The sequence below is a fragment of the Camelina sativa genome, chromosome 12 (genome assembly GCF_030686135.1).
Source record: "Camelina sativa cultivar CO46 ecotype springtype chromosome 12, ASM3068613v1".
Taxonomy (NCBI): domain Eukaryota; kingdom Viridiplantae; phylum Streptophyta; class Magnoliopsida; order Brassicales; family Brassicaceae; genus Camelina; species Camelina sativa.
In genome coordinates, this window is record NC_141891.1 from 12,011,258 (window position 1) to 12,024,605 (window position 13,348).

The window sequence follows — 13,348 nt, forward strand, 5'->3', positions numbered from 1 at the left end:
TTTGTTTTGTTGTTTGACTTTGATATTAGTCACGGTTTCTCATTATTAGAAACAAGGTTGGTTTTGAATGATATTCTCATGTTTGGATGTGAATGGAAACAAGGTTGCCATCTTTAATTTTCACAAATTTTTATTACTACTAATTGAGAGATAAAAACGGAAGTAATTAAGAAAGTCATATTTATTGTACATAGATCATCATCAGCAGTAAATGTTTTTTGACTTTGAATGTAATCTCACGTTTATGAAAATTTCTTTAATTGGTCAACACCGTTTTTGGTAAAACAGTATTTCACATTCACTGAAATGAACAAAAACTTCACGCACTTGCGGACTACCCGGATCCAGATTATGACACGACGATAAAACTACAAAAACTCGGGTCGGATGGATCAGTATTAAAAAATACTTGAGGGGTTAAAAATATAATTTAGTCAAAGTTGAAGGATTTGGTTCTAAACTTTTTCTCCTAAATATTATTTTCGTCTTTCCAAAAAGGTGAGAGACCTTAATTGAAGGGGGAGAAGAAGGAGAGAGTGGTGACCAGGTCTCGTAGTTGTGGTTTCGTTTTGCATTGCACGTTTCTCCTCACTTTCTTCTTCTTCTTCTTCTTCCTCCGCTTCTCCCCCCATCTTCTCTCTCTTTCTCTCCCTTAAGTTTCTCTTACGTTCTTCTCTCTCTATCCCTTAATAACGTTCGTGCCTTTCGCCATTTCAACCATTCTTCACACACCTCTTCTCCTTCCTCCCTCTCTCTCAATGCAAAATTCTCAGGTAACTCTCTCTATCTATGTCTTGTCTCTTCCCGTTTACCCAATTTTGCTAAACCTGATTTACAACATCTGATCATAATTTTGTTGTTGAATCCGAATACAAAATTGGCAATCGAAACGTTGATGGGTTTGTTCTGATCCGTGATTTCTCAGATGGATTTTTCATAAAGCTAAGAAATTTCGATCAAATTCGATGACTTTTACACTTCTTGCATTTTTGTTTCTCTGTTTTTTTTTTTTTGTTTTGTTCTGTTCTGTGATGACAAACATGCTCTCTCTCTCTCTCTCTTTTGCCTAAGAATTTTTTGTTTTCTCTTTCCAATTAACATATGAAAATAAAATTTTAATAATTAATTGAAACTTTGATAAATGTATTCATCTTTTTGTCTGTCTTTTTCCTTGTTATTTGATTCTTTCATTAAGGTCCCACTTCCAATCATATTTTATATTTTTTTCTATCTTTCTTCTATGTTTTTGACTTTGTTTTTTTTCTTTTTCTTGTATGACTCCAAACAGCAATGAGCTTCATGATTGCTGGCTACTGAAATCTTGAATTTGTCTCTCAATATCTAAAAGGATAAAGAAGACTTTGAGATATTTTTAAGTTCAGATTCTTCTGAATCTCCCAATGCTAAGTTTCTCTAGAGCTAGAAGTCAAGGAAGAAACTCAAGACCTCTTGGAGGTTAGTCTACTGTCTACTACAATTTTACGTATATAGGTATTGAGTCTCTGCAACATGTTAGATGTCTAGATGATCAATCATTTTCTTTGATTTTGATAAAAATTCAGGGATGGAATACTTAGAACCCAAAAGGAAGAGCAATGTCATGGGCAGGATTATCTTGGTTGTTTCTCTTACAGCTTTATGCATTATTATGCTCAAGCACGCACCTAGCTTCACGTCACCAACCGCGGTAAACTCCTCAATTTTGATGTGTTACTCACTTTAAATGTCTGAAAAACATTTCTCTTAAATCTGGTTTGGTTAGTAATCTCAGTCTTGCTGCAATTTGTTGTTCTTCACAGTTCTCTCGCAGTGAGGAAGGCGTGACTCATGTATTAGTCACTGGTGGTGCTGGATATATCGGATCACATGCTGCATTGAGGCTGCTAAAGGAGTCATACCGTGTCACCATTGTGGTAAAGTTTCTTTCTTTGATTGTATTATGTGATCCATTGGAGAAGTATTCAAATTGCAATGTTTGGTTTTGTGACACTAATCATTTTGTCTCACAATCAGGACAATCTTTCTCGTGGGAATCTTGGCGCTGTCAAGGTTTTACAAGGATTGTTCCCAGAAGCTGGGAGGCTTCAATTCATTTATGCTGATTTAGGAGATGCCAAAGCTGTAACTTTTCATACCCGTAATATTCTTTTGAGCTGTTTGTTCCTTGTATATTGTATGAAGTATGTGTTTTGTTCATTTCAGGTCGAGAAAATCTTCTCAGAGAACGCGTTTGATGCTGTTATGCATTTTGCTGCAGTAGCATATGTTGGAGAGAGCACTCTAGATCCTCTAAAGTACAATCTCCAGCCACTGTTTTGTTCACAACATCTCTGCTAGATTGGAATTCGAATCTCATGTCGATTTTTTTGTTCTGTAGGTATTACCACAATATCACATCAAACACATTAGTAGTTCTTGAAGCTGTGGCTAGACATAAAGTGAAGAAGTTGATATATTCAAGCACATGTGCCACTTATGGAGAACCTGACAAGATGCCTATTGTTGAAGTTACTCCACAGGTACTCAAAAAACAGTTTCAGAAAAACCCTCTCTTTCGTATGATCATGTCTCATCAACTTTGGAAATTATCGAATTTTTAGGTCCCCATTAACCCTTATGGAAAAGCTAAGAAGATGGCTGAAGACATGATTCTGGATTTCTCTAAAAACTCTGACATGGCAGTCATGATCCTAAGGTCAAGTTCCACGTTTCTAAAAACGTCTCTGGTTCTGACTTGATAAGCCAAACATTGTCTGATGATCTTTATTACTTCCACAGATACTTTAACGTGATAGGTTCAGATCCAGAAGGTAGACTAGGAGAAGCTCCAAAACCTGAGCTACGAGAACACGGGCGTATTTCAGGTGCTTGTTTTGATGCAGCTCGCGGCGTGATTCCTGGCCTGCAGGTAAACACTCATCAGACTCTCGATGCTTGTTCTTGACTCAACTTTTAAAACTTGAAAAACAAAATGAATTCAAATTTGGTTTATCTATGCATAGGTCAAAGGAACAGACTACAAAACAGGAGATGGAACCTGTGTTCGTGACTACATAGACGTTACTGACCTTGTAGATGCTCACGTGAAGGCACTGGAAAAAGCTAAGCCTAAAAATGTCGGAATCTACAATGTAGGTACTGGGAAAGGAAGATCGGTGAAAGAGTTTGTGGAAGCTTGTAAAAAAGCGACAGGAGTAGACATCAAAGTAGATTTCTTGCCTCGAAGACCTGGAGATTACGCAGAGGTTTACAGTGATCCGGCAAAAATTCTTAGAGATCTTAATTGGTCTGCTCGTTACACTAATCTTCAAGAAAGTCTTGAAGTTGCTTGGAAGTGGCAAAAGACTCATCCCCATGGATATGCTTCTTCTTAAAGACCCCAAAAACAAAAAAGAGTTTTAATTTTTAAACATTTTGCATAATTTGTTTTTGAGAGATTAGCTTATAGAAAAGGATTTGATTTGTTACAGAATTACAGTTCAATAATTATTATTATGGTAATTTGATACAGTTTATGTAAGAATTAATCAGTGATTTTATATATAAAGGTATACAGAATTCAATATGACGCAATAAGCCCATAAGAATGGTGTAGCCACAACTCAATCTTACATATGCTAACATATGGAAGTTATGATAACCAAAGATTTGATCTTCATTATATCAGTGAAGTTATATAAATACAGAGATAAACTAGATAATGACCCACGCTTTACAGCGTGGGAAAATATTTACGTAAATTTGAATTTATTTTTACAAAATAATAGTAAAATTTTTATTTATTCTATACATTTTATAAAACTATGTCTATAATTTACTTAATTTCATACTCCGATTTCGATCCATAGTCGGTAGTACTATTTTGGTTAGGGTACAATATCAAATTCGTTAATTATAAATTCGGTAAAGTCTAAAAAAATCCAATCAAACATGTATTGACCCATGTTAATATTAACACCATTGCAGTTAGTAGTATAACATGTTAGTATATATTAACTTTATACGTGAAAATTACAATTAGATTATGTATATATATATATATATTGTCAATATTATGCATTCAGTATTATTTACATAGTGAATATTATGTATAAAAAAATAAGTTTTAGCCAATTAAATAGTTTGTTATAGTTTCCTAAGATTTCTGAAACAATAAATAGAATATGTTAAATAATTTTATTAAATAATTTCGAAAATATTGTTTTATTATTTTATAAACAAATATAAACTTTTCTTTTGTTAGTTATTAGATTAATTAAAATACAATATCATTTTCGTAATATGCCACATCAAAGCTGGTTAAAATTCTAACAACATTGCTTAAATAAGAATATGGAGATATTTTAAAAATATAAGCAATGTTTAGTCTTAGTTTTAATATATATCTGTCATTATTAAACAATTTAGATATGTAAATATTTAATCTTAGTTTTATAAATAAAATTAAGTTTCTATAATTGTTCTAAATAGTTTGTTATTGTTTCCTAAAATTTCTGAAATAATAAATAGAATCTGTTAAATAATTTTATTAAATAATTTCAAAATATTGTTATATTATTTTATAAAGTAATATAATTTTTTATTTTTTTAGTTATTAAATTAATTAAAATATAATGACATTTTATGTCATATGCCATAAGGTTAATCTTTAACAACATTACTTAAATAAGTATATAGAGATAAGAGATTACCATTAATTTTGAGCTAATGAATAATGAAATCAATAATTATTTTCTTTTGTATTATCAATTAATGTGTGAGATATTATTTTCTTTTGTATTATTGAGTGAGAATATGTAGTTGGGTTCATTTCGTGAAAGGTGGCTGATTAGGTTTTTACTTTATTATTTTTTCTTTTTATATTATTTAATCAGTTACTCTATTTATTTATGGGCTCATTTTATTTTTATATTGTAAATTGTATTCCAATCATTTTATTATAATAGGTCATGTTTCAATTGCTATTTTTATGGGTAATCATTTTCTGGTTACAACAAATTAATATTAAGATTTTGTTAGTATATTTTGTAATTTAATACAGTGGCATTTTGTGTAATATACTACAGAAAATAAGGTTCTTTGTTTAAAGGGTTGTTTAAATAATATAATAGAGATAGTAATTACTGTGTTTAAAAAAAATAGTAATTCAATAAATGCAATAATATTTTTTATATAGATACTGATGTGAAACCCACTGGGCCTAATATGAAATTAAGCCCATAAGAGAATAAGAGCGTTTGTTTTTAATAAACCCTAGAAATTTCACTGTTCTCGAGTTGCAAAGCCAAAAAAACCCCCAAATTTGGCCTCTCGATTTAGTTTTTGAAACCCTAAATCTCGATCCTCCGGCGTACTCGACTTCGCCGGCTTGAATCTCTGCTAGTTAGCGAGTGTCTACTATTGAATCGGCGAAAAAATGTCGATGTCGAAGAGTTCGAAGATGCTTCAGTTCATAAACTACCGAATGCGAGTGACGATCCAAGACGGGAGACAGCTCGTTGGGAAGTTCATGGCGTTCGACCGACACATGAACCTCGTTCTCGGCGATTGCGAGGAGTTTCGTAAGCTTCCGCCAGCTAAAGGTAAAAAGAACAACGAAGAGCGAGAAGATCGCCGAACGCTTGGTTTGGTGTTGCTTAGAGGTGAAGAAGTAATCTCAATGACTGTTGAAGGACCACCTCCTCCTGACGAGTCTCGCGCTAAAGCTGGCTCTGCGGCTGCTGTTGCTGGTCCAGGAATCGGTCGTGCTGCTGGACGTGGTGTGCCTACTGGTCCGTTGGTTCAAGCTCAGCCTGGATTATCTGGTCCGGTTCGTGGTGTTGGTGGACCGTCTCCTGGGATGATGCAGCCTCAGATCTCTCGTCCGCCTCAGCTTTCGGCTCCTCCGATTATTCGATCTCCGGGACAGATGTTGCCACCGCCTCCAGCTTTTGGTGGTCAAGGTCCTCCTATGGGAAGAGGTCCTCCTCCGCCTTACGGTATGAGGCCACCGCCGCAGCAGTTTTCTGGACCACCGCCGCCTCAGTATGGGCAAAGGCCAATGGTTCCTCCTGGTGGTATGATGAGAGGACCTCCTCCTCCTCCACCTCATGGGATGCAAGGAATGCCTCCGCAACGCCCTGGAATGGTTCCTCCTCCTGGAGGTTTTGCTCCACCGCGTCCTGGCATGCCACCACCGCCACATAATCAGCAGCAGCAGTGATTAGGTTAGCAGTGAATGAGAATATGAGTCTTTGTCTTGGGGTTTTTGTTTGCTGTTATCTTGAGATTTGTGAAGGCGTTATTAAAGTTGTTTGATTGAACTTCCTCAGGTTTACAATTGTGGTGCTTTCATTGTTGCCTTTCGTAACTTTAGCCTGCAATCTCTCTGATCTATCTTAGCTTGCAAAGTTTGTAGATTTTGGTGACGAGTGAGTGTTTTTGCCTTTATCTTCTTTTTGTGTTTCATTTCATTAAACCTGTTTTATCATCACCTTATTTGCGTCTGTGTTACGTAGTTAACAGCAGCTTTCTTGAGCCATTTTGAAGAACTTAGTACCCTCTTAGAAACTAATCAGACCTTGGTCGCTAGTTGGGAATATGGGCTTAATCGGTTCCAAACTATATATAGCCTCTCTGTCTCTGGTCCTTGTTTAGGTAGAAGTTAATACGTTGTATAGGGAGATATGGTAAAACGTTCTTACTCACTGATGCTGTGACCACAACCATACATCTGCAATGCCAAAGCAAAGGGCTTTGGAATGTTAATTCTGATTATAGGCGTAGACATTGGGGTTAGTTCACATTCGAATAGTTCAAAGTTAGGTAACTGTAGTTGAAATCGGACCCAAATCATTTTAGCTAGTGTTCAGTTTGCGTCCATATGTACATGTGTTAAGTTTGATAATCATGAAATGATGAACAAGTGTGGTTAGTTGAATGATTAAGTTTTTTTTTTTTTGGGGTCAAAAGTTGAATGATAAGTAAAATGCAGAAATGCTTGTTTGTAGTGAAATTCATGAACTGAAATACAGTGTAATCAAAACTCATTACTAACCAAAATGGTACGTTAAACCAAATAGATGCAAATTTAACTAATTTATTCGTGGACAATTCGGATTTGGTTGGCTCTCAGTAGCTTCAATCATACTAGTGACTCGTGGCCGACCTTTTTTCAATTCGGTCGGGTCTGGATTCTAAACCCGGCAAGTGGTAAAAAAATATCGAATGAACTAACCAAGATTTGATAGAAGCGAAAACTGATAAAATGTCTCACATTCATTACTTCACATCTAGGAATAAAACTTGTATGACTTAGCATCGAATCTTCTTCAATGATGATGATTTATCCACTGTAAACATTTGTAAAAATGTTAACCAAAAAAAGTCTTTGGTCTCATAACAAGGATTGTGCCGTTGAAAGAAAAGATAGAAAACAAATAAAAAAGTACGAAAAGAATCGCAAAGTCAAAAAATAACATAACGGTGTGACCCATTAACACTCCTAATGATGCTTCACGTTTACCCCACCCATTTGATGCTAAATCTCAGCTTTTTTTAATTTTAGTACATCAAATGATCAAACATACTATAAAGAAGGTTGCGACAACTTTAATCATATGTTAATATATAGTCGTTACTTGTTGTTTTTGTTTATTTCTTGATCGGCGATTCGAAATGATACTGTTTCATTTTAACCAATTGGAGTTCTCAATTAAAAAGTAACAGACTAATAATAGAATCAGATTTTTATATAATGATCAAATTCAGGATTACTCGAATACTTATTAGTATTACACTGATTTCTTTAAGATTTTCAGTAAAATTTGTGGAAGTTACTAAAAACCTTAATTTAAGTATAAGAAAAATAAAAATAAAAAAATCCAAGCCGACAAGTTCCAACAGCTAAATTTTGCAAAACTCTGTTTTTTTTTTTTTTTTCTTCCAAAAAACACTGTGCTCGTCCTTTTCATTGCCTCTCGGTCTCTGGGGGACCCTGTTGTAGTGTAGACTTGTAGTGTAGAGTGTTAAAACGTTCAAAAAATTTACACAGAATCCAATAAACATTAAAAAAAAGGTTTCAGATTCTCGTGAGTTTTGGGTTCTTCTTTCTGCGAAAAATCATATCTATCTTGTGTGTACTATATACATACTAGTATGTGTATCTATATATAGCTTACTCTTCTTTTCACCGTCTCCAACACGAAAAAAATAAATAAAAGGCAGTTCCTTTTTTTCTTCTGCAGATTCCACTAACTCACCATGTTTGCGTCATGATGTCTTCTTCTTTTTGCAGCTTTTTTATCTCACTTTATCTTCTTATTTAAGGATTTGGTTGGTTTCGTGGGGTTTTTTGTTTTTAATCAGTGAGTGAGTGAGCGAGATATGAGGAGAGTTTTAATGGTGAATTTTGGGGTTTTTCTTCTGTTCTGTTTTGGTTTTTTGTCGAACTCATTTGGACAAGATTATGATGATTCTGATGTTAACTCTACTACGGCTGTTTACATTGTTACTCTACAACAAGCTCCTACTCTTCATCTTTTCCAACAAGAAGCAGAAGTTAAAAGAGCCAGAGATAATTCCAAACATGGAGACACTTCCAAGTTTACTAGACCAAAACTTCCACCAAGGTAATTGCACTTCTCTTTGGAATCTTGAATTTTCAGGTTTTTGGTTTGTGAAAGAGTTCACTTTCAGGTACATGCATTGTATGATTCACTTAACTATCATGCTTTAGAACAGTACTAGAAACTGGATATTGTGTATAAAAGTTTACTCTTTTGTTGTGCAGAGTCTTCCCTGTTGTTGATTTAGTTTCTCTGGTTATATATAGGAACATCTCGAAATCACGTTATTGGAGATCAAGGAGATCAGCAATTGCTCAAGCTCATGACTCTTTGCTTAGAAATGCACTGAAGGGAGAAAAGTATATAAAGCTTTATAGCTTCCATTATCTCATCAATGGGTTTGCTGTCTTTGTTAGCTCACAACAGGTAATCTTGATCATATCCATGTCTTTATCAGCTTATGTACTATGTTTGGTTTCTTTATATAAAATTTTCTTAATTTTTCTCTTATTTGCTTTTTAAAAAGGCTGATAAGCTGTCAAAGAGAAAGGAAGTAGCAAACGTAGTGTTGGATTTTTCTGTAAGGACTGCAACAACTTATACACCTCAGTTCATGGGTTTACCAAAAGGTGCATGGGTTAAAGAAGGTGGATATGAAACTGCTGGAGAAGGAATTGTTATCGGGTTTATAGACACTGGCATTGACCCAACTCACCCTAGTTTCAATGGCACTGACACTTCACAGCGTCAGTATCCCATCCCTAATCATTTCTCAGGTGTTTGTGAAGTTACACCAGATTTCCCATCGGGCTCGTGTAATAGGAAGCTTGTTGGAGCTCGCCATTTTGCAGAGTCAGCTATTACTCGAGGGATATTTAACTCATCTGAGGACTATGCTTCACCTTTTGATGGTGATGGCCATGGCACGTAAGTATCAACTTGTTTGTAATGTTGAAGGGTATACTACTTCACATTCTGTTACTAAATATTGTTATTCTTGATGAAACAGGCACACAGCTTCCATTGCAGCAGGAAACCATGGTGTCTCAGCTGTAGTTTCTGGCCATAACTTTGGAAGTGCTAGTGGAATCGCTCCTCGTGCGCAGTAAGTAGTTAGATATTAACGAGATACTATCTTTTTATCATTCGTAGTGCATTGAGTGTACTAATGACATGTTTTGATATGTACCAGTATTTCTGTTTACAAGGCACTGTATAAGAGTTTTGGGGGATTTGCTGCAGATGTTGTTGCTGCTATAGACCAGGTAAACATATTTGTTCAATTTATTACTAGAATGTATCGATCTTTCCATGACACTTTCCAGTGGTTATGAATTTTGTTAGGCAGCACAAGATGGAGTTGACATATTAAGTCTATCCATTACACCTAATCGACGTCCTCCTGGTGTAGCCACGTTCTTTAACCCGTTAGATATGGCTATGCTATCAGCTGTTAAGGCCGGTATATTCGTTGTGCAAGCTGCTGGAAACACAGGTCCTTCTCCCAAGAGCATGTCCTCCTTCAGCCCATGGATTTTCACAGTTGGTGCTGCTACTCACGACCGAGTTTACTCTAATTCGATACTTTTAGGCAACAATGTATCTATTCCAGGCATAGGACTTGCACGTAAGTCTTATCTGGTTTCATTTCATCAGCTAAGTTTTTAGTGACTGAGCTTTGAATTGCTGTTTCGTTTTTCTTCTTCTAGTTCCTACAGATGAAGGCAAGAAGTACACAATGATCTCTGCTCTTGATGCATTGAAGAACAAAAGTTCAGTAGTAGATAAAGACATGTATGTAGGTGAATGCCAAGACTATGACAGCTTTGATAAGGATCTTGTCCGTGGGAATCTCCTGATATGTAGCTACTCTATCCGTTTCGTGCTCGGGCTTTCCACTATTAAACAAGCTTTAGCTGTTGCCAAGAATCTAACTGCAAAGGGTGTTGTGTTCTATATGGACCCATATGTCCTTGGCTTTCAGATCAATCCGACACCGATGGACATGCCTGGCATCATAATCCCATCCTCAGAAGATTCTAAGGTGATAATATAACACTTAATCTCTTCATTAATAACTAGTAATAACAATATGTAATTCATATATAGGTTTTACTCAAGTACTATAACTCTACTCTTGAAAGAAATGGAACCACCAAGGAGATTGTTAGATTTGGGGCAGTTGCAGCCATTGCAGGTGGACAAAATCCTAACTTCAGTGACAGAGCTCCCAAGATTATGTACTACTCAGCAAGAGGGCCTGATCCAGAAGACAGTCTTTTTAACGACGCCGACATTTTGAAACCAAACCTTGTAGCTCCGGGAAACTCCATTTGGGGAGCTTGGAGTTCAGCTGCCACCGAATCCACTGAGTTTGAAGGTATACAAATATCTCCAAAGCATGACATTGTTATAGTCAAGGATTTTCCCATTTACGCTTTTGTGTTCTTTTTGCTCTTTTTTAGGAGAGAATTTTGCAATGATGTCTGGTACAAGCATGGCTGCTCCTCATGTAGCTGGTGTAGCTGCATTGATCAAGCAGAAATTCAGAAAGTTCAGTCCTTCAGCCATTGCATCAGCACTATCAACAACCTCTGTTCTGTTTGACAATAAAGGCGAGGCGATAATGGCTCAGCGTGCTTATGCTAATCCTGATCAAACCTTGACTCCTGCAACCCCATTTGATATGGGGAATGGCTTTGTGAACGCAACCGCAGCTTTGGATCCTGGCCTAATCTTTGATACTAGTGAGCTAAATTGACTCTTTTCCACATTCTCATATAACCAAATGTAGATCATTCTAACGGTCTCTCTCTCTGTCTATGCAGGTTTTGAAGACTATATGTCATTTCTTTGTGGGATCAATGGATCAGCTCCAGCGGTTTTCAACTACACTGGCAAGAATTGCATGCTTAGAAATGCAACAATCAGTGGATCTGACCTCAACTTGCCGTCCATCACTGTCTCGAGGCTTAACAACACACGAAGTGTCCAAAGACTAGTGACAAACATTGCTGGAAATGAGACCTATAATGTCGGTTTGATTCCTCCGTTTGATGTTTTGATGAAGGTATCTCCTACTCAGTTCTCTATAGCCAGTGGAGAGACAAAGTTACTTAGTGTGATCCTCACAGCGAAGAAGAACAGCTCTATTGCTAGCTTTGGGGGAATCAAACTGTTTGGAAATGCAGGACACGTTGTTCATATTCCTGTGTCTGTCACAGTGAAAATTGCCTTAAAACAATGAACTTGAGAACTTGGTAGATAAGATAAATTGTATTAATTTCTTTTTCCATGTAAATGTCACATAGCATTTGATATAATACATGGTACATTTTATTTGTTACAATATGTAAAACTAGAGGAAAGATTCAGTATTTCATTAAACACAGTAAATCTTCAATCATTATGCGTTGCCTCCATCTCTGTTGTTTCCTTTGTTTGGAGAAGAAGGCACCTTCTCAGATTCCTCTTCCTCAGCAGAAGCAGCTCCAGAAGACGACGGTGTTGTTGCAGGTACAGAGGGATTTGTAGGCTTACCCATTGGGAAAGGAGCATACTTGTGGAAAGGCCAGCCTTGGAATGGGAACTTATGCCTGAAGAAACCGGCTATCGCAGAGTTTGTTGCAGGCTCATCAATCTTGGTCATCATGGAGGAGGATGATGAATCAACCTTGGTGGAATCAGGAACAGAGTTTGTTGCAGGCTCATCAATCTTGGTCATGGATGAGGATGAGGATGAATCAACCTTGGGGGAACCAGAAACAAGCATTGCCGGAGAATGAACATGTGCTTTCCCATGCTGCTTACCTATTGCAGCTGATGGTGCTGCTGATAAGTGCGATGCCACAAATAGCCAGTGTAAGGTATGAGGATATGCGCTCTTGCATCTCTGAATGTTAGTGTTGCGGTTAACTGTTTACTTCTTAACACCATTTTATTTCAGGCCTATCTTAGTGCAATCATCGTATATCTGTATGCTCATGACCTGAAGCAGGCAGAAAAATGCTACAATGACTGTTCTCAGTGAGTATACTCTTCTCTCTTTATGCAGCCACTCGGTTGGTTAATGACTAATAATACCTGGACTGAATATGGTTACTACGAACAAGAAAACATGAATGATTTAGGAAACGTGATACCAAAATATTGTCTGAATATTTTTCTTCTTTTGGGTAGGATTGATGCGTTTCTGAAGAGTGATCAGAGCCGAAGTGCTAGCAGACTTCTCACAGCCTATAATGAAGGAGACATTGAAGAAATCAAGAAGGTGGCGAGTTCAAGCACTGTCTCCAATTTGGATCATTCGGTAATTCACTTAAATGATCTGTCTAATCCTAATTATTATGTCTCTCTGTGTTTCTGAATTATGCTGATTATAGAAAAGTTTCATTAAACTATTGCAATCTAATGCGGAGAAGTATTTTGTCTGCAGATCATCAAGTTGGCTAGAAAGCTACCCACTGGAGATGTTACTGCAATTCAGATGAACACTAATGACGATCTCGACGAGGATGATCTCACTTAAAGTTTCTCCTCTTTGTACAGATTTAGATTTCTACACATTGCTTCTTTCCAAGCCAAAGATTTAAAAAGACATATTATCGTTCTAGTCCAAAGTACTGTGTGGAATGATTAGGCTCTGAATTCGAATTTGTGCATGTTTTTTTCTTCTTTAAAACAAAAGCAAACAACACTCCAAGTCTGTTATTTTTATTTGTTAATACAGCTCATACAGGTTTGTTAAAAAGATAATATACAGTTCAAGTTTATTCTGGTTTTTGTTTGAAATCGTCTACTAA

At 36.4% G+C, this 13,348-nt stretch overlaps 5 protein-coding genes across 6 annotated transcripts; 4 read left to right on the forward strand and 1 right to left on the reverse strand.

Annotated features, from left to right (window-relative positions):
• Positions 1–432: 432 nt before the first annotated feature.
• LOC104731485 (putative UDP-arabinose 4-epimerase 3) lies at positions 433–3,568 on the forward strand. The gene is made up of 10 exons (XM_010450865.3): positions 433–773; positions 1,289–1,455; positions 1,563–1,687; positions 1,800–1,913; positions 2,014–2,121; positions 2,203–2,294; positions 2,378–2,519; positions 2,601–2,695; positions 2,779–2,908; positions 3,003–3,568. Exons 2-10 carry the CDS (start codon positions 1,401–1,403, stop codon positions 3,372–3,374), a joined length of 1,233 nt encoding a protein of 410 aa, XP_010449167.1. The 5' UTR covers positions 433–773; positions 1,289–1,400; the 3' UTR covers positions 3,375–3,568.
• Positions 3,569–5,256: 1,688 nt separating this feature from the next.
• LOC104731486 (uncharacterized) lies at positions 5,257–6,520 on the forward strand. Its single transcript, XM_010450866.3, has 2 exons — positions 5,257–6,206; positions 6,312–6,520. The coding sequence occupies exon 1, from the start codon at positions 5,417–5,419 to the stop codon at positions 6,200–6,202; it is 786 nt and encodes a 261-aa protein (XP_010449168.1). The 5' UTR covers positions 5,257–5,416; the 3' UTR covers positions 6,203–6,206; positions 6,312–6,520.
• A 1,430-nt stretch (positions 6,521–7,950) lies between these two features.
• LOC104731487 (subtilisin-like protease SBT2.2) lies at positions 7,951–11,952 on the forward strand. 2 transcript variants are annotated; one of them, XM_010450867.3, is made up of 10 exons: positions 7,951–8,609; positions 8,813–8,972; positions 9,073–9,473; positions 9,556–9,651; positions 9,739–9,811; positions 9,891–10,173; positions 10,256–10,590; positions 10,656–10,926; positions 11,012–11,293; positions 11,375–11,952. In XM_010450867.3, the coding sequence occupies exons 1-10, from the start codon at positions 8,365–8,367 to the stop codon at positions 11,791–11,793; spliced, it is 2,565 nt and encodes an 854-aa protein (XP_010449169.1). In that variant the 5' UTR covers positions 7,951–8,364; the 3' UTR covers positions 11,794–11,952. The 2 variants fall into 2 exon arrangements, with proteins under 2 accessions (XP_010449169.1, XP_087334915.1); XM_087478789.1 differs by lacking the exons at positions 7,951–8,609; positions 8,813–8,972; positions 9,073–9,473; positions 9,556–9,651 and having other exon boundaries at positions 9,895–10,173.
• Positions 11,953–12,318, reverse strand: LOC104733454 (uncharacterized). The gene has a single exon (XM_010453033.2). The coding sequence runs from the start codon at positions 12,316–12,318 to the stop codon at positions 11,953–11,955; it is 366 nt and encodes a 121-aa protein (XP_010451335.2).
• A 16-nt stretch (positions 12,319–12,334) lies between these two features.
• On the forward strand, positions 12,335–13,318 carry LOC147930423 (gamma-soluble NSF attachment protein-like; the record flags this gene model as incomplete). Its single annotated transcript, XM_087476864.1, has 4 exons — positions 12,335–12,412; positions 12,493–12,572; positions 12,726–12,855; positions 12,982–13,318. Coding segments are annotated over 4 exons (381 nt in total), but the record flags the coding sequence as incomplete, so codon positions are not given.
• Positions 13,319–13,348: the final 30 nt, after the last annotated feature.

Bases quoted from the DNA above. Each gene is read 5' to 3' on its own strand.
- LOC104731485 (XM_010450865.3), top strand. From the start codon at position 1,401: ATGCTAAGTTTCTCTAGAGCTAGAAGTCAAGGAAGAAACTCAAGACCT. The intron at 2,122-2,202 runs GTAACTTTTCAT...TGTTCATTTCAG, and splicing joins ATTTAGGAGATGCCAAAGCT to GTCGAGAAAATCTTCTCAGA. The intron at 2,295-2,377 runs GTACAATCTCCA...TTTGTTCTGTAG, and splicing joins AGCACTCTAGATCCTCTAAA to GTATTACCACAATATCACAT.
- LOC104731486 (XM_010450866.3), top strand. From the start codon at position 5,417: ATGTCGATGTCGAAGAGTTCGAAGATGCTTCAGTTCATAAACTACCGA.
- LOC104731487 (XM_010450867.3), top strand. From the start codon at position 8,365: ATGAGGAGAGTTTTAATGGTGAATTTTGGGGTTTTTCTTCTGTTCTGT. The intron at 9,474-9,555 runs GTAAGTATCAAC...TTGATGAAACAG, and splicing joins GATGGTGATGGCCATGGCAC to GCACACAGCTTCCATTGCAG. The intron at 10,927-11,011 runs GTATACAAATAT...GCTCTTTTTTAG, and splicing joins CGAATCCACTGAGTTTGAAG to GAGAGAATTTTGCAATGATG.
- LOC104733454 (XM_010453033.2), bottom strand. From the start codon at position 12,318: ATGCTTGTTTCTGGTTCCCCCAAGGTTGATTCATCCTCATCCTCATCC.